A 19,161-nucleotide genomic window follows, 5' to 3' on the forward strand; every position below is an offset into this window, starting at 1 on the left:
AGACCTACGCGGTAATTCCCATCCCGAGAAAAAAAAAGTCCTGGCTGGATTATTATTATTATAAACCCGGAGAGCGCAGAACGTGTCGTGCATGCATTATACGTGCGTTATGATTTGTTATACTTGGTTACGAAGTGCTCCGGGTGGTTTCGGTTGCGTAGCACGCGCGGCATTCGTGTACTCCCTGGATTTATAAACAAAATCTCGAGGAATTTTTTTTTTTATACAACCCGTCGCGTTGTGAGATCACGTGGGAATTCGGAAGCCAGCAGCGTGCGCCGACAGTCGCCCACTACCAGCAGACCTCTTCGAGTCTTACTAGGCCAGACGCGCTCGTCGTCGGGTTGCGGATCGCACGAACCTGGGCTCGATGCGCATCGCGCCGCGTGCTCAACAATTAGGATTAAGTACGAATGACTACAACTAAGTATGCTTCTATATGCTTTGTATACGCTTATGCATTGTGTTGCCTCGACCAGCGTGTATACCGGCTTTTCAATACACTCGAGCGGTGACTTCTTTTCTCATAGAGTCAAACCAATAAACGCAATGTATATTAAGAAAAAAAACACTGCGTATTACATGGCCAAATTCGCTGCTCCGACGTCATGGCGCTGCTTTCGCTACTACGCATGCACAAAACTTTTCCCCTCACACGAATTCGATTCACGCGCAGAGCGCACGCCTGGTGACGCGGGCTTTCCTGTCAACAGCGTGGTAAATATACAACCACTGTCGAGGTATACGAGCGATCGTGGCAGAGCCCTGTCGTGAGTCGCAGCATTTATAGCGACCTCTGCTATTCACTTTTGATCGCTGGCCGGTGACCTTTTACGGCATGCACTCGTGCATACGGTGCGCCTGCTATATAGGCCGTGGACACGCATTGCACACTGGGCTCTGGATCTGTTCGACACGGAAGGGTGTGAACACGGCGTGCAAGTTTTTCCGCTCACTGCGCACGTTTGGTTTGGCCGCCACATATGTGCCCTCGCGCTTTCCCCCTCCGGATCATCCCGACCAAAGACACCTCGCTGCCTCATCATCGCGCATTCCCTATGTTAGAAGTTCGTACATGTTGCCCTTTAAATGGCATGCCCCTCCTTGCGTTCCGGTGCGCCCACGACGCATTTTAAAACACGTGCACGCCGTGAAGTTTATACGACTTACGACTGTGAACGACGCTTGCTGACGTTCCGTCTTATCCCTCGTGACACCGTGTGCTAAACGCACTGCCGTTCCGGCTGCATCAGCCTCCAGAACGACTTTCCTGCCGCGTGGGTGCCTATATGGTTCCTCTGGTGAACATAGAGGTATACGCAGGTGAGCATTCCTCACGCGCCAGGCTTCCGCCGAAGCAAAAGGTCTTTGGAAACAGCTGCTGGTTCCACGCTAGAGCGAACCAGTTGCAGTCGCTCGAGCATGACGAGCCACGGAGTCCTTACGTCATTCCCGGACACAACCGATCGAGCGAGTGCCTCGAAGTTTGCAGCCACCCCGACCTTGGCGCGTCTGGCTGTCTGAGAGGTGCGTTGGCCAGTTTGATTGCACTCGAACGTCACATGAAGGGGCTGTCCTTACTCACTCCACCATCCTCGTTTTGGCTGGCCACACACACTCTTGATCACGCTCAGCGCCTGCTTAGTTACAATTTGCTGATTTCTGGCATTTTGTACACATGTGCATGCGGCTTTGATTGGTGGCCGGCTCTCTAGAAAGAGCGTCTTAAATAAGGCTTTTGGAGTAAAAGAAAGCCTGCCAAAGCTAGAGTACGAGAATGCAAAACACAACACCAGCACAATTCAACTACAGTATAGGGGGTACGCCTTAAAAAAAAAGTGTTCATGAATTTAAATATTTCGGTGCCCTTTTAATATCACACCTATACTGAAATTCACACGTGAAAAATGTTTGCAATAAACCATTAAATAAAATTTTAACACACACACGGAAATTAGCACTCGCTACTCCAGAGCTAAAATTAGCTGCATATAAAGCCCTAATCTTACCAACGCTCGAATATGAAAGCCCAGCCTAAAAACCATTCACACAAAAAAAAAAAAAAAAAAACATTTATGAGCTTGAAAGCATCTAAAGTAAAGCGGTCCGTTTTATTTTTACAGCGAAGCTGTTATACGCTAGGGTCAGGGAAAGAAATGCCCTCACATGTCGAAAGAAAACTCCCCATTGGTCGTGGAAAATATGAATAAATAAAAACGAAAACAGGGGTCAAGTATGAATGAATAAAAAATGAAAGACGTTTGCAATCCGCTGTAACGCCAAATTAGAGCGCAGCTCCTAAGGAGGAGGAGGGGAAGGTACAAAGTGGAGGGTATGCCCCTCCCCCTCTCCTGTTCCACTCCTATTTAGCGAGAAATTTTCGCTAAATTTGCCACTAAATTTAGCGGAAAAATTCCCCGCTAAATTTGCCGGGAATTTTTCGTTGCGGAGGGAGAAACGCGGTCTACGAAAAATCTCTATTTACTCGACTTCACGAACGCTTTCCTTCACCCGACTTCACGTGCCACTCCGCTCGTGCGCTACCTTCGGCAGTGCTTTCTTCCGCAGAGCCTTAGCAGGTCTTAGCTAAGACTGTCCCTAGCAAGTCGGCCCTGGCCTAGCTCAATCCCCACCCTGCCCACTTGGATCTTGATGAGCATCGTACCCGAGGGCACTGCGGTTAGAGCAACACTGCGACCGCGTGATGCACGTTAAACACCCCAGGCTGGCGGTCATACCGGACTGGCTAAATTCCTCCACTAAAGCGGGCACATCAGAAGTTTCTTGGGGCTGGCTGTACTTCCCGCTGTCTAAACCTACGCATATTTTTTTTTTCTTTTTGCTTAGTTTTAGTGCAGAGTTTTGCAGGCTCGAATGTAAAATAAAATTGGTAATCGACCTTTGCCAAAGAAACGTTTCGTTGGCATGGTGGGGGAGCAATCCCCTCTCCGAGCGAACTGCATGTACTATCTAAAAGTGCTCGGGATTGGGCTAGATGGTTGTTTTGTAACTTGGAAGACAACACGACATACACAAGTATGCGCAGTTCAATGAAAGCACGAACTGCACGGTTCCTTCGGCAGTGGTGCCGTTCTTTAATACTTATTTATTCATCTAAACATACTGCGGGCCAAAAGGCCCAAACAAAAGAGACCAAGGAACCGGAAAAAAAAAAAAAAAAAAAGAAGGAAAAAAAAGGCCCGCTGCTGTTTAGGAGACGACCCCCGGACGAGCGACGAAGGGTTCGAGAAGGCGTAGCGGCGCCCCTGCAGCTCCTCCGCGCCATACCCCTTCCCCTTCGGCTCGGTCTACAAACTTGTTCCGCTCTTGATAGGGCGGTCGCTGTTAGTGTGCCCACAGGTCAGAGTGTTTCCAACTGTTCGATCCGGATCACGTGGTTTAAGGGCCGTCTTTGCAATACGTGCTGCGAGGAGGAGGTGACAAACGCGCCGCTGGTCCAATACTTTACCAGGGGCGTTGGTTGTCGTCCGCAAGCGTCTCTGACACTGCGCCCGCTATCCTCCTCTCCAGTCGACAATGCTTTCCTTCATAGTTTGAGTTGATCCATCTCTTAAATCTAGATTCTCTCGTCGCTGCTGCTGCCGCACGCAAAACTCGAGAGCCTATACTTAACAGTGAGAACAATCCAAACCACAGAGAGCGCCTGCAGTTCCGTGGCGGACGCCTAGTGCGCGGGTTGGTCGCAAGTGCGCATGCGTTGCGCTGTCGCGAGGCGAGGGGGAAAGCGGGCAGGAAGGTGGAGAGACGCTTGCGGACGATCAACGCTTTTGTCTCGTCCTCGCAGCTCGTGCCGCAAACGCGGCCCATCAAACACGTGAACCCGTGCGAGCAGTTGGAAACACTCTGCAATCTAGGCACACTACGTAGCACACCAGCCGCCGCAGCGCCACGGCCTTGACCCACTCCTTTCCCCCCTTGAAGAGCAGGTTTCCCTTTCACTTCGCCGAGCGTGCACAGACAGAAGGGGGAAAAGAAGTAAATAAATACAATACCGAAACGAAAAGAAAGACGAGTGCATTCCGACGTTGCCGCGTTGCGTGGCAAGAGGCGGCAGACCGGCCCGCGGGGATGCGTGTATGCATCCATTCGTTATGAAGTTATGACGAAGCACGCTCCCCCCCTTTGTTACCTCTTTTGTAACTTTTGTTCATTTCTGGGTACAACATGGCTTTGTTCTTGGTGGAACAGGTAGGGGCCACAATGCCACCAATTTGCTTCCAGGCCGCGGAGTGCTGCGGTTATAGTAATACTGCGACGTGGAACAAACGGCAGTCTTGGCGTGTTGCGCAATTTAATGAGATAGCTGCTCTGTCGTAATCCAACCTGGCATCATTTTTTTTTTTCTTTTGACAGAGCTATGAGCACAGTGCGGGATATATACCGGGTGTTTTCTTTTAATTCGAACAGATTTAGTAGAAAAAATTCATAAAAGATGCACTAATACAGTTTCGGTTGGTGTGTTATACGGCCAGGGGGACATCATATAAGTAACTAACCTTTGCGATAAGTCGGATAATTAACTTAACTTCCTTAATTAAATTTTTAATTAGCAAAATAATCATATGGTTTCAATGAGGAACATGCTGAGCATAATCGAAAACCACTATATCAGTCAGTTTTAGAACGACTTGAAGCTCGTGGGGAACTCGGGGGCGCACCAAAGTTTCCACCCGTGTAGCAGGCGCAAACCTAGGAGTGGCGGAGCGCGATGATAATCTAATCATCCGCATTTTGAGCCCTGGATTCCTAGGTTCTGAAGCCCGAGCTTTCGCTTCGCGTGTTTCGAGCTGCTGCGCGCTAACACACTCGAGAAGAACATGAAGGCCCATTCATCACACACGCTGCGTTTACATGGATGCGAGCGCAGGGCATCGAATCGAAATTATTGATTGGTAGTATAGATGGGTACAAGAAGAAAAAGTCCGACTGACCAGTATGAAATCAGTCAGTTAATTATATATTAAAAAAAAATGACTGTGCATCTGGAGCGGATGATATTAAGTCTAGACCGCTAAAGGCCATCTGTGTAGCCAACTAGCCCAACAGTTAATTTTGGGCCAGCACTCCACCGGCACATGCTTGTAACCTTATTCTATAACTACTGGCGTTCTTCCGGACAAAATGAAGCATGCACGTGTAGCCGTTACACATAAAGGTGGCCCAGTTGACGATTTATACAGCTAGAAACCTATTTCTGTGCTTTCAGTCTTCGCGAAGGTAGCTGAACGTATTATAAATAAGACTTGTCAGTTTCTTGAACTCAAATAAGATTATAGTAAAAGAACAATTCGGTTTTCAGAGGAATAAGTCCCCAGAAATTGCACTTATTGGAATAAAAGAACAAATTCTTGAGAACATAGAACGTAAAACCTGTACACCTGGCATATTCCTTGACTTTAAAAGGGCCTTCGATTGTGTTCAACATAATATACAGGGTGTCACAAAAGAAAATTTACACGGTCTTTTTTACCACAAAACTAAACTAGGCATCGCCGAACGCTCATTCTCCGCCCAAAGGTAGAGCTAGAGGTCACAACCCAGATGCCAAAGTTTCAGCCTGATCCGATAACTTGATCAAAAGTTATAAGCGATTTTCTGAAAATGTCAATGGGAAAATGGCGGCCGACGGAGTTTTCAAACACATGGGGCTCTATGGCACCAGAAACCGAAAACGGGCGAAAATGGGATCCATTTTCCCATTGAAATTTTCAGAAAATCACTTATAACTTTTGATTAAGTTATCGGATCGGGCTGAAACTTTGGCATATGGTTGTGACCTCTAGCTCTACCTTTGGGCGGAGAATGAGCGTTCGGCGATGCCTGGTTTATTTTTGCGGTAAAAAAGACCGTGTACATTTTCTTTTTGTGACACCCTGTACTTTTAAGAAAACTTCCGTTATGGGAAGCACGTAGAGTTGCACTGAAGTTGATAGAAAATCTATCTCACTTCTAGAACACAGTATTCAGTAATAAACGGTGTAAACTCAGAACTTCAATACGTCAAATATGGGGTATCCCAAATATTACATTCTTGGTCCTATTTTATTTTTGTTATATACAAATGGCATCGTAAATATACACGGTATTTCGAACATCGTCCTATATGCCGACAATACAATTTTTTTTTTCTGGAGTAGACACACATGAATTTTTCAAAAAGGCAAAAAATTCGTTGTCATGTTTAGACTCGTGGCTTAAATCAAGCTTTCTTTAAACGTAGGTAAAACAAAGTACTTACTGTTTAGACCAAAAGGAATGACGCCATACCTGCAGATTTCAAATTAAAATTTCAATACTTTCTTATTGAACAGTTATCAACGATTAGATTCTTGGGAGTTTTATTTCATGGAAATCTATCATGGACGGCAAATATTGATTCTATGAGAAAGAATCTATGCCGAGCTGTACGTGTTTTAAACAAGTTAAGATGTTATCTTCCAACAAAAGTGAAACGTCAAATCTATTTTGCCCTCGTGCAATCTCGCTTTAAGTTACTGTCTTTTAGTTTGATCAACCACGTCCCAAGCCAGCTTAGACTGTCTTCTATCCATACAAACGCGACCACTTGGTAACGTACAACTTTTTGGAAGTTGTACGTAAGAAATCTACACACATAGAAACTGTCACTCGAAGTTTGGCGTAAATTTCAATCAGACAAATTATTGTTTACTGTGCTACACAAAAGTTGACCCGTATAACTGAAGGCAAAACTTAATAGTTAAAAGTCGTTCATGCAGAAATGGAGATTAGAGGTTTTTAAGTTCTCTGATACCCAGACCTTTTAAATAAATACCCAATTATTTTAGATATTCTAAATAGCGCCAAATCACACCAAAATTAGAAAAGAAAATATAAAATACCTTGTAGTTACAGAGCAATAAAGCCACCGTGACATAATTTGTAAATTTTTAAAGAGTAATGATGTATGGTTGTACATTGCAAAAGTATGTATTTAAAATCTGTTTGAAGCAAAATGAATAGTATACCTGAATTTCAAATTCCTGTTTCGCCTGCTGTTCTTTTTTTTTTTTAATGCCTTTTATTTTTTAAGGGAACTCTCTATGAATTTTATGTTTGCATCCGCTGGTGCTAAGAAGATGCCATGGCCCCGTCAGGCACTCAAAGTGCCTTTGGTCGTGCCCTCCGAGACATTTCTGTACAAGGTTGTCTGGAATAAATAAAGTCAGACTCAAACAACTCCATTAGGGGACAGGGTGCGTGTGATTGGTCCCTCCTCGATCCGATGCGCTGCAATGGCATTCATGTGAACTTAGCCAGAGTGGCACTGGAATGAGTTTGACTGTGTTATGAGTCACCCAGACATCCGTGCTTCGTATGCCGCGTGCCAAGATATATATATGCTGCACGGATTGTTTGGCACGCTTCATATTGGCGACGTGCACGATCGAAAGCGTCACCGTGGTCGGCCTTCCACGATTGGCCGAATGCTGACTATGACGTCGGCAAAGGATTTCCCATCGACAGAAATAAGAGGAATGTAAGAACTTCAATTTTAACGGTGATGGCAGTGTTGGTTTCAGAGTGCTATGATTTCGAGCTTCCACCATGCTATTTACCAACACCCTCGAACTTGTTGTTCGCAAGGTCATGACGTCACGAGAGGTAACCATACGAGGGCGCCACAAAAGCATCTCGCCACTAATAGGGGTTACTCACTGGACGCCATATTTGAGGGCATGCTCAGAAAGAGCCCACATTAATAGGCTGCTGTGACCGGCAATCTTAATGGTGTGGAATGCACGTTGCAAAAGAACTGTGGAAGCTTGTCGTCAGCACGCGCTCAGCAGTCGCGACTTTACAACAACCCGAGCTGCAAACGCTGGCAGTTTGGAATGAGTCTTCGCTGAACAAGTCAGCACTCCTGTCCAAATCAGATGGTTTTATCCGAGCAAACCGGTTAACTCCGTTCTCTCACTACCACCCGGCAACTCTACATCTGCACATCGGGTAACGAGCTTTTTTTTTTCTTCCTTTTTTTTTTTTTTTTTCATAAACAAATGTAATTTGCTCCTAAATAAAAGAGGAAGAAAAAAAGAATACGCAAAGTAAAAGGAGCGAGAAGAAAACGGACTCCTTATCAGCAGGAAACCCCTTACTTCTTTGTATGTCTGGGTTGTACTTCGCTTTGAATACCCGCTCTGAGAGACTACTAGTAAACACCCGATAAGCAAATTAACCGCTTGTTCCCGCGGCGCTCGTTAAAGTCTGTCGAGTGCCCCGTCGTCCACGCAGCTCTCTGTGGCCGCCGTCACTGTACGCCGGAGGAAGCAATGAAGGTTTTTCTTCCAATTATTACCTTCTAAATAAAGTTTTCGTTGTTATTACACAGCCTTTGGTCTAGCTAGCTTGTCTCGTCTCTTGGTTCGTCCTCGTTTTAGTTCGCGCAAGTTTTTTTGCTGTTATTTTGTTAACAGTTTTTAACGGAGCTTTCATTGTCTGTAGTTCCCCTTCTAAAAAAGAGAAAGGTCTATCCCTTATGTGAGAGAACACACCAGTTCCTGACAAAAAAAAAAAAAAAAAAGTTTACTTTGTATTATGTTCTATGTTGAGTTTTTATGCTGTTGATGGGCGTAACTTTGTATATGTGGAACAGAAAAGGGAGCGAGGGGCTTCGTGAAGTTGTTAAACGGCGCTTTCCAACTTGCTTCCGCCATTCATGCACTGCAGTTAATGCTGACAGCCTGAGCAACGAAGGGGCGCGGCTTATTATATGGTCGTTTCTTGCTTCATTCTTGGCTGCTCTCATCAGCGAATGTCGCAATGTCATTGACTGCGAAGCGATCGTAAGATGATCGGGACTCACCCCGCTCTGCTTTCCCAAATTAAGAATAACTATTTTAAAAAAAAAATTATGGCGCCAACTAGGGCATACAGAGAAAGCTCCACCTCCAAAAAAAGATTAGTACGAAAAAAAAAACATATATAGCCGTTTTTTTATTAAGTTGCGGGCATAGTTGTGTTTTCGAGAATCGATTGTCCAAAACGTCGAACTTGACCTCATGGCCGCCTCGCGCTCGCCCGCTCACGTCGCCCGCCCGGATTGTGTAGCACACAACATACTCCAACCAGCGCGTGAAAATGACGTCCTTCCTCCGCCCGCCCCGCGCAACAACGAGACTAATAATAATGCGGAGGGGTGCAAGACGTCGTGAGCGAGAAAGCGAAGACACAAGCTCCCGCCGGTGACCGTGAACGCGGCGGAGAAAACGGGCCGGTCGGGAAGGGAGAAGCAGCTCGCGCAGACGTGCGGACAGACACGGCGACGCTAGCTCCGCCGACGCCGCCGCACTGAGGAGCACGATATTGATTCGACGTCCTTGGCAGTGAAAGCCCTCCGCTTCCACGGGCAGGGGAGGAGGCCGCCGCAGGAGCAGCGCCGGGGTCGCCGCTTTTGTCAACAACCCGCACTGCCGTCGGCCCTCCAGCGTGGCCCACCCCTCTCCTTCGCCCCTTCTGCCCAGTCGGTCAGTGTCTGACTGACAGCGTTTTCTCGGTCTCTCGGCGGACTGGCCCAACTGGTCCCAGAATCGGCCATTGCGTCAACGACTACGTTCCTAGAGTGCCGGCGGCTCTGGAACAGCTGGGCCGGCGCGGTACGTGTAGTACCGCTTCGACAGGGGAGGTCGGAACCTACGTTCGCGCAACCCTATCCTGTCGAACGAAAAAGCTGTTACCTGGCATACCGAGAGGCGCTGTGTCGTCGGATCCGTTCGATGTGGCTCCGCGGCAGCAACGAGCTTTGCTAACCTGGACCGAGTCAGTCTTTGTGGGGGTTCTCGATCGGTACTGAAGGACCGAGATCACACACGCGAACACACTAACGGTTCCGGCGGTAATACGAGAGGGAAGGAGATAGAGAGGTCTGCAGTTCGTGGATTGTTTTCGGGGGCCACGTTCTATCGGGAGATGTGACCTTGAATTCGGCGCCGGTTATTTTTGGGAGGCCGCCGAATAACGCTGCTTCGGCTTTTGTTGGCTTCGCCGGTCGGCGTGCGTTTCTCCGACGAGTGCAAGCCTCGACAGCTCGCCCCAGTGCATCTGGGGAACTGTGGCACTGCTCGTAAGTACCACTAAACAAAGAAATGAGGCAGTTTCAGTTTTTTTTTTTAAACATCCGCTTATGTTTTTATTGGACAATAAATTTATGCTCCTGCGAAAGGTTTCAGGGTGAAAAATAATGCGTCCCATCTTTTTGTCTGCTTCGAGCAATACGGAATGCTTGTTCCAAAAAAAAAAAAGGGGGGGGGGGGGGGGGGATTACAAAAAAAAAAAAGGTCCCATGCATTTTTTTTTTTTACATTTTCTTTTGCAAAGGCGTTAGAAAATACACCCCACGGAACTCTAATGTGCAGTCGTGGAAGAGTATCTTGTATGTTCTGTGCACATCACACCGTCACGCAAAAAGAAGTTTTGTGCCGAGTCTCTTCGAAACACTTTTTTTTTTTAGTTCTACACCTTTGCGTCAGCATACGAATACAAAATAGTCGCATTATGTACACTTTAAAGCTTCGTCGATTTTTTTCCCCCCCATGTGCCCCCGGTGTGCGAAAAGGTCGTCTGGTTCGTCCCTTTCAAAGTACAAAGACGGGTGAGGAGGCCAAACATGAAGCAACAGTGAATGTACAGGGCGGGGATCAAACTGCAACAACTGATAACAGCATACACTGACAACATCTTTCCTGTCCAGTAACTGAGAATCAAACCAAAAAAAGGCTGGCATGTCAGCGATAGAACCAGCATCTTGCCGCAAGAAATAAAAAAGGCAAAAATGAAAACAGCCGTCACCCACAACGGCGCACGATATCAGGCAACTTTTCTAACCTCCCTCCACAAAAATAAAAAAATAACCTTGCACCTGACCAGAAGGAAACAATGCCACGAAGCAAAGCCGGGAGGAACAAAAAAACAAATCACATTCCGCCATCCCAAAATCACCAGCGGGCGCGAAAAGTGTCTCTTTCAGGGGGAAATAGCAACGCACATGCACACAGGATATCACGAGAGAAAGTCCCAGCAAATGGCAGCAGCACCGCAGGAGCTCTACATAGAAAACTACGACAAGCAATCTCTCCTTCCGGCAGCCTCCTCTTTTTTTTTTTTTTTCCTTTTTATTGCATAGCCTGCTCTTAGAGACCGCAGCTGAGGCCTAGAGCTATCCGAATGCAACCAGTTACCAAACAAATCACCAGACAGGGAGCGGTCATACTTCCAGGCGAAGTCATCACGGCGTGCATATCTAACGCTACACCTGAAAGCCGGCAAACACCTGAAGCTGGAACGAGTCGACACGCCAAAGCGCCTCGTAAAAAAAGAAACAAGAAAAGAAGCTGCTCCAACAAGAAAAAGAAAAGAAAAGAGTTGCGATGGCCGGGAAACGGAGATTTTGAGCAGCAGGCAGTATAGACAGACATTGGCTGAGGGCAGTACGTCTACGTTCCTGCGGACAGCTTGGGTTTGCGTTACGAAATGGGGGCAGGAAGAGTCTTGCGTAAAAAAATACCGAGTCTTGATATCGTTACAACCTGTCTCACTACCGCCTCACCGGGATTCGAGAAAAAGAAAAAAAGAAATAAAGCTTGTCGACCTGCAAACAACACACTTGGCAGGCGCGCTCACCCCGCCCAAAAATTGTGCGTTTCGTGGTAGGGAAACGGGAATGAGCGGGCCAACACACACACCGTCACTTGGGCGTCGTCAAAACGGAGCACACTATGCTCCATTTCGGCACACAATGCTCGGAGAACAAGATCTCTGCCTCTGCTCTCGCCGACAACGAGTTATGTACATATACACGACACCGACACGGAAAAGACGCACGAACCACTACGGCAACCGACGGAACAACACACTTCAGATGGCATGAGATGCATGATGTGAACGAACGTATCGATGAAGGGCGATCTTTGTACTTGGCCAAACCGACACAATCTTTGCTGTTTTCTTTTAGCATTCCATCGTTTCATGACGAGCAACACGGCACCCAAGAAAAGAAAACAACACCGGTTCACTGCTTGCTTGGCTCGATCGGAACACACGACAATTGAGTTTGGTCGCGATCAACGAAAAAAAGAAACAGCCAAACAAGAACAGAGTGGGCAACCGCTCGGAGAAACATCACGACAATGATTGCTAAGACCACGACTACTGGGGGAAAAAAAATGAGGGGGACGAGGAAAAAAAAACAAAAAAACCGACAACCCTAGGCTGGTTTCCAATAGGGGAGGGAAAACAAACACCTCAAAATAGATATACAAAAACACAACGAGGGGTGATAAACTATGAAAACCAACGGTGCCCTGCGCACACTGAGCAACTTGCAGCGCACCGAGAGGAAAAAAAAAGAACTAATAAGAAGGGGGTGAAACTAGTGAACTAGATCGGAAAGCCCGTCCCTCGCTCGCCGCCCGAAGACAAAATAGAACCAAAAATGAAAAAGAGGTTCTGTCGGAGCATGTGGGCAGGCGCGACCTTGAAAAGCCGTACCGGCTTCCCGGGGCGCCCTTCGCCGGCGAACGGAACAAACAGGCGCATGGAAGGGAGGGGGGGCCGGGAGACGCTGCGGTCGCGCGACACGTATCCAACAGAACAACACCGACAGAAACACCCGGCGACAAACAATCGCGCAGTTGGGGGGATAAAACTCGGGAAGGGAAATGAGAAAGTTACCTGGATCCTCGGAGGCCAGGCGGACACTCGGGTCCAGGTAAACAGCACGCACTCGGAGAAGAAACGAGCTCATACCCTCACGTATGTGTTCAGCGGCTTGACAAAGTGGTAGTCCGTGGCACCGCAGTGGGCGCAGCACACGCTGTGGCTGTAGTCGCTGAAGTACTGCAGCGACCGGTCCGCGCCGATGACCAGTTCGTGGCAGTTGGTGCACCGGAGCCTGAACTCGCAGCACGGCGTGGCGGCAAAGATGTCGTACGCGTACATGGTGCCCAGAATGAGGTGTCGGCCGTTCCAGCGCGAGCCGCAGCCCCGGCACGCTAACCGGCCCTGCCAGCCCTCCAGGCACGTCATGCAGACGGCGTTCAGAAACTGCGGCCGCTCGTCGATGCGCACTTGGACGGCGCCCGCGCTGTGCTGTCGCGGGGACAGGAACAGCGTGCCGTCGACCAGGGGGTACCGGTCGAACACGTTCATCTGCGTGTGGCACAGGATGCACGGGATGCGGGACATCTTGTTGGCCGTCAGCGTGGACAGGATGAAGCAGCGCATGTCGTCCGAGCCGCCTTCGTCCTCCATCTTGATGTTGTACGAGTTGATCTTGTGCCAGGGCAGCGTGTTGAACGACGAGTAGTCCTGGCGCCGGCAGAACAGGCCGCCGGAGCCGTGCCGCTCGCGGTCCGGGAAGAACGCCGTCGATCCGCGCTTGGCGTGCGTCGGCGACGGCGGGAACTCGGACGACGAGCTCGGCGGCGAGCCTCCCGAGCCCGTGCTCGACATGCTCGAGCTGCGTAGCCGCGTCACCGGCACGCCCGGCTGTGGCACCTGTCCGGGCTTTGCCGCGGCGGTTGCGGCGCCGTTGAGCGACAGCACGGGCTTGTCGTTGGCCCTCTTCTTGCGCTGCTTCTTTTTCTTGTCGTCTCCGCGCGCGGCGGCCGGCGGCGTCCAGTCGAGGTCCTTGCGCAGGTGGCCCTTGCCGCAGCGGCAGCCGCACGCCTTGTACGCCAGGTCGTAGCCCTTCTTGGTCCAGAGGTTCTGCATGCGCTGCTTCTCGCTCCACGAGCGCGCGCGTCCCGTCGAGCGCAGGAAAGTGAGCACGGAGCTCTCCCACTCGTCGAAGCAGAGCCGGTGCATGTACTGGCCCTGCGAGCACTGCTCGTTGTTGCAGATCACCTTGACGGTGTTGTTCAGGTCGTCCATGTGGATCACCTGCTCGAGGTGACAGCCCGTCGGGACGCAGCACGCCGACACCAAGTTCTCCATGACTGCCGGGAACCGGGCGGGGTGATACTGCGGCGCCGCGGCGGCGTGCTCGTCCGGCCGGACTACTCGATTCTCGCGGTGCTGCGGCATCCTTGGCGCTTTCCTCCCTCCGCACATCCACGAGGTTCGGCTTGGCGAAAGAGCGCTCACAACATTCGACCTGCCTCGCCGGCTGCTGCTCGCTGACTAGACGCGGACACTCGCAGAGATCGGACCAAGTAGCCAAGTTGCGCGTTTCGACGCCGCTGGCAAACAAACGCGACTGTCGTCGCCAGGAAACTTTCCGAGCGGCGTTGAAGCAGCGTGCAGGGGCGTGGCCCTGAGTGGCAGCGCCGCCAGCGCTCCTATTGGCCCAATCGTGCGACGCGCGATTTTCGCCCTCTCCCATTGGAGGAGGGCCTCCCCGGCTCGTAGCACTCGTGCGAGCGGCTATGGACGCCCGAGCCGCAACGCGTCGACGCGGACGCCACGAGGCGCCGTGTTTTCGGCGTTTTAGAACCGCTTTGCCGGCTTTGCTGGCTTTGCAGCCAATCTCGCGTGTCGTAGCGCTCTCGCGGAATCGGTGCGATGCATCGTTCTGCCCTGACAACACTCGTCGGCAGTACGGGACGAACGCCCGCCGCGAGAAAGAGTCCAAAGCGGCTCCCGTGCGGGTTTTGCGTCGCCGGCCGGCCGTCCTGCTCACCGGCGCTCGAGCGAATTTGCTCGGCCGGTGTCAGCGATCCACCACGCCGAACACCGGGCACGAGAGAAGGGTTTCGGGAGCGTCATTTTAGGTTCTGTCGCAACGGTCTCGCGTCTGTCAGGGCTGACCTTGAACGACTTGTCCCGTTGTAAACATTGCGGGGGTCTCGTCCATTTCGCGCTCCTGAGGGATGGTGGTGGGTTGGACTTGGAGAGCTGGTATGGTGGTGGTCGTGCCGCCGCTGCCGGCGGCTGCTGCGATAAACATTTCCTGTCGCTTACGCAACACGACTTGGAGTTCCTTCATTTTCTTTTTCTTTTCTATACTTACCTATCTCTCTTTTTTATTTTATTTTTACGAGGAATACTCCGTCTCGTTGGTAAGAAGGCGCAGCAAACCAATTTGGAAGCATCTTTTTCGTCGAATAAAAAGGCGCTCCAAAAATGCCCCCAGAGCCAACTTGCTCTCTCGCTCCCGTTGACTGGGCACGGTGTCGAGGAAGGGGAAATCGAATACGGTGCTAAACAAACCGGCCGAAAGAGAGACAGCCATGACCGTGAAAAACAGGGCCGGATCGATGGTGTGCTCCCGTCTTCTCCGGGTTAGCTAACCAGCCGCCCGTCCTTGCCCAAGAATCATAAAGGCCGGATCGGAGTTCCCCATTGCCGGCTTTGCTCGCGTGCTACAGGCTCAGTTCGCGACGGCGGTGAAGAAGCAGGCGACTCGTGTCGTGCGAGCCCTCGGCCGCTCGTTTTCACGAGCCACTGAAGCCGTTCGCTTGTCTAGAAAGAAAAATTAAAAAAGAAAAGAAACCACGCCGAGTCGCGTTTCCCAGAAACGTAAATAACTGACGCACAACCGACCCGCCGGGTTATTATTGTTCTGCGCTGTACGAATAGGACGCCGAACCAAACAGAAAAAAAAAACAAAAAACGCATCCATGAAAAAAAAAAAAAAAAGACAACACAAAATTGTGTTTACTTCTGCGAGCGGTGGTGCACGCCGTCACCGCAGCAAAGCCTGTTTTGATACGATGAATACGAATCGTCCAGTTGACGAGGTTGACGAGGACAGTTGGTTGACAGTTGACGAGGACGAAAAAAAAAAACAAAAAAGGCGAAGTTGTTTTTTGGAACACTCTCGGGCATAATAACTGCTCTCGTGTCTCCCCGCTTTCGTCGTTAATAATGAATCTTTCTGTGTGTCGTGGCCGACGGGAAGGAACTATACAATCAGGTATAAATCACACCGGCGGCCGGGCGAGCATTCCCCTCTTGGCAGAGCCGGCAAGCGAAAGCGTACCCGGCGATCTGAGGTGACTCACAACCTGGAGGCTCGGCTCACGCCGGCTGCCGGCCGACCGACTCTAGTCCGTAAACACTTCTCGAGCTCTCCAGCGCTCCTCAGAGCGTGCGCTTCCAAAGCTTCAAAGCAAGCAGAACGAAAAAAAGAAAAAGAAAACCCCTGTGACAATGAAAACGGGCTAATCCATCGTCGGCGGCCCACCCGTCTTCGTCACACGATGATTGTGACGTAGCTAACTGCAGCATTTCAGGCATTTTTATTCAGAACCGCAAACGTGCCATGCGTTTCAGACAAACCTACGGTATGCTGGCGCCATCTATCGTAGAAAAAAAAAAAAAAATCTTTTGCGTGTTTGTTTTAGTTTATATTTTTTTCTTTTCCCTCGCGCGCATTAATCCATATATCATATTGACGGCGGATTTTTCTGTCTTGCCAACAACGCCTGCGTAACTCCTTCGGGATCAGCGACCTGTTACAAAAGGATTTTGGCTGTAACTGAGGGCGGAATACTGGATGCTGCAAGCGGCTTAGTTCATATTGCGCACGTTAAATATGCCGTCTTGGCAATGGGCCTGTCTTATGTGGAACAGCTTCAGTTCCCTACGGATGGCAGGAAAGTTCAAGAGAACGATTGCACTGAGTCTGCATCAATCTTCAAAAAATTAACGCGCCGAGAAAGTCTGTTGACAGGTTTCTCAACTTTACCTCCAAAGATACAAGATTAACGCCTTTTAAAAAATGTGAAGCATAATAGTTTGACGAAAATCACCCCTGAAGACCCAAGAAGGACAAATGACAAACCCAAATCTCCAAATCTTTTGCCGCTCTTCGAGGTGTGTGGTTTGCATACATAACTGTAAAAACAACGGCGGCCTTCTTTTTTGTTTTTTTGTTTTGTGGGATCGCAATGTTGTGCATGGTGGAAGGTGACGTAATTCCTACTCGTGTAAAAAAAAAAAAACTACAAAAAACAAATTGTAAAAATATGCAGCCACCAGTGAGGATTGAACTCACGACCCCTGGTTTACAAGACCAGTGCTCTAACCACTGAGCTATGATGGCGACGCTTTTCGGAGGCCTCAAATCTCTTATTGGAAGGTGAGACATTACGAGAGTTGATTTCTTTGCTAAATTAGAAGTGCTTTATGTTGCTTTGAGTACTTTCAACACTGAAGGTCACAAACCTGATAAAGCAGATCATCTATAGGCATGCCACACTGCAAGCGTGATAGAAACACGCATGGGAAGCGTGTTTCCGAAGTTCGACACTTCAATGAAGCCCGAAGATCAGCGATCACGCCAGTGGTGTATAGTAACACCCCGTTTAATTTCAAGCTACGTACTCGAACGTACAGTAGAATCACAACTGCGAGATCGCAGGTAAAATAACCTTCAGGAGTTTGTCCGCGCGGCACAAAATAAACGCGAATTCACGCCGAGTGAGCGAAGCGGAATGTGGAATGGTGGCGCCATCTGCAGTTGGCTTTTGTGATTACAATCGCAATCGCGCGCTTTTACGAATACGAAAAACCCGTCAAAACATTTTTCTTGGTCTAGAAACCGAAACAGAATAAGGGAGAGCAAATAGGCCTGAATAGAATGTACGAGGTCTGGCAGAAAAGTAATTGATTTTCTTTTAACCGTGAATTGTATTCTTTTACACATAAAGGTTATCCTTCCTTAGCATGTGGCATTCAGTGGCCACGTGTGGTCAGGGGCGGATTCAGAGGGGGGGGGGGGTCCGGATGTCCTGACCCCCCTTTTGAATTCTGGATGTGTAAAAATTTAGGGAGTGGAAACGGGAAAGGGGGGGGGGGGGGTCTTAAACATGTGATACGCTGACCAACACCTAACCCCCCCCCCCCCCCCCCCCCCTCACGAAATACCTGCGCCCGCCCCTGCGTGTGGATCATATTTGAAAGCATGTTTGAAAGGTTTGAAAGCGTTTGAAAGGGAAATTGCGAGGAGGATAATAAAGTGGCGAGCGACAAGGGAGGATGGCTTGGGAAAGTTACGTTGCTCACGACATGCCCTCACCGAGTTTTTCGATTCGTCTTCGAAGTAGTTCACTTGGGCAGCTACACGCTACACCCGACGGAGGCGTTATTTCTATTGTTCATAGCAGTGCAGGAAGACTTCCGCTGGAATGCCCTTTAGCCCGTCGGTTACGCTCTCCCCATTGGGTACAACAAGCCAGTACAAGCGGCGCCAAATTCAGAATCCGGAGGGACTTCTGAATTTGGACTCTGGAGCCATTTCCGAAAACTCTGTGGCCACTTGACTTTGTCCAATATTCGCCGCCGTTTCCGAAAATAAGTGGTGCACCCCCGATTACCCCTGGAACAGTGCTCACCAAATAAAAAACAAAGCAAAAATTCTGTATAGGGAATGAAAGGACACCACAAAATATTGGGTTAAAATTACTTGCACTTTCTTTGAAAGTACATTTTATTTACAGTACTTTACTTGAAGTACATTGTACCCAGTGTACTTACTACTTTACTTGAAGCACATCACCTTTCACCTGTCATTCATTTTGTACTTTACTTGATGTACATCACCTCTAATTTACTTTGTACTTTACTTAAAGTACTTTTTCTATGTACTTTACCCAACACTGGCCCTGGATAGGAAACGATCTACATCAGCCCATTGTAACTTTTCTTAAGTCAGAGTAGCGGATTAACCAAGCTTTACACAACATTTGATGGCACAGCGTTGCTCAAAATTTTCCCTGGTCCATTTTCGTAACGCACCTCACAAACACAACTTTACTTGGGACGCTCTGAACAATCCCGTATCAACTGTAACAAGTTCAAAGTTATACTGAGGCCACGTCAGGGGTTAACCTTACTGCCACGTGAAGGGGGAAGCAGCTGCATTGTCGGTTCGCGCACAGTGTTGCCAGTCTCATTACTTTTGTGCCACACCCCGCATGCATGCTGCGTGTGGTCTACACCAGAAGTCTCCAAACATCGGCCCGCTGGCCAGATCCGGCCCCCGGATGTTTTCCGCCCGTTCCGCGCCTGGTCGCGGTCCTTCCACATGAAGCTCGGCCCGCAGCCCGTTTCCAGCAGGTCCGCTGCTACCGGCGCAAAAATAAGTGCGCGTGACGAGGGGGCGCCGAAACGCGCTCCGTACGCGTAAACGAATACACCGGAAAGAATGAGAGAAACTGCAACACGGGTTTTCTCGTCAGA

General features: G+C 49.3%; 1 protein-coding gene and 1 non-coding gene across 2 annotated transcripts; both read right to left on the bottom strand.

The window, feature by feature from the left end:
* Window positions 1–10,130: 10,130 nt before the first annotated feature.
* Window positions 10,131–14,766, bottom strand: LOC120836544 (headcase protein). The gene has a single exon (XM_040205505.3). It carries the CDS (start codon window positions 14,086–14,088, stop codon window positions 12,778–12,780), a length of 1,311 nt encoding a protein of 436 aa, XP_040061439.1. The 5' UTR covers window positions 14,089–14,766; the 3' UTR covers window positions 10,131–12,777.
* A 2,184-nt stretch (window positions 14,767–16,950) lies between these two features.
* On the bottom strand, window positions 16,951–17,023 carry Trnat-ugu. The gene has a single exon. It is a non-coding gene; the product is annotated as a tRNA-Thr (tRNA).
* Window positions 17,024–19,161: the final 2,138 nt, after the last annotated feature.

Source organism: Ixodes scapularis, unplaced genomic scaffold, assembly GCF_016920785.2.
Source record: "Ixodes scapularis isolate PalLabHiFi unplaced genomic scaffold, ASM1692078v2 PGA_scaffold2__306_contigs__length_199485367, whole genome shotgun sequence".
Lineage (NCBI taxonomy): Eukaryota > Metazoa > Arthropoda > Arachnida > Ixodida > Ixodidae > Ixodes > Ixodes scapularis.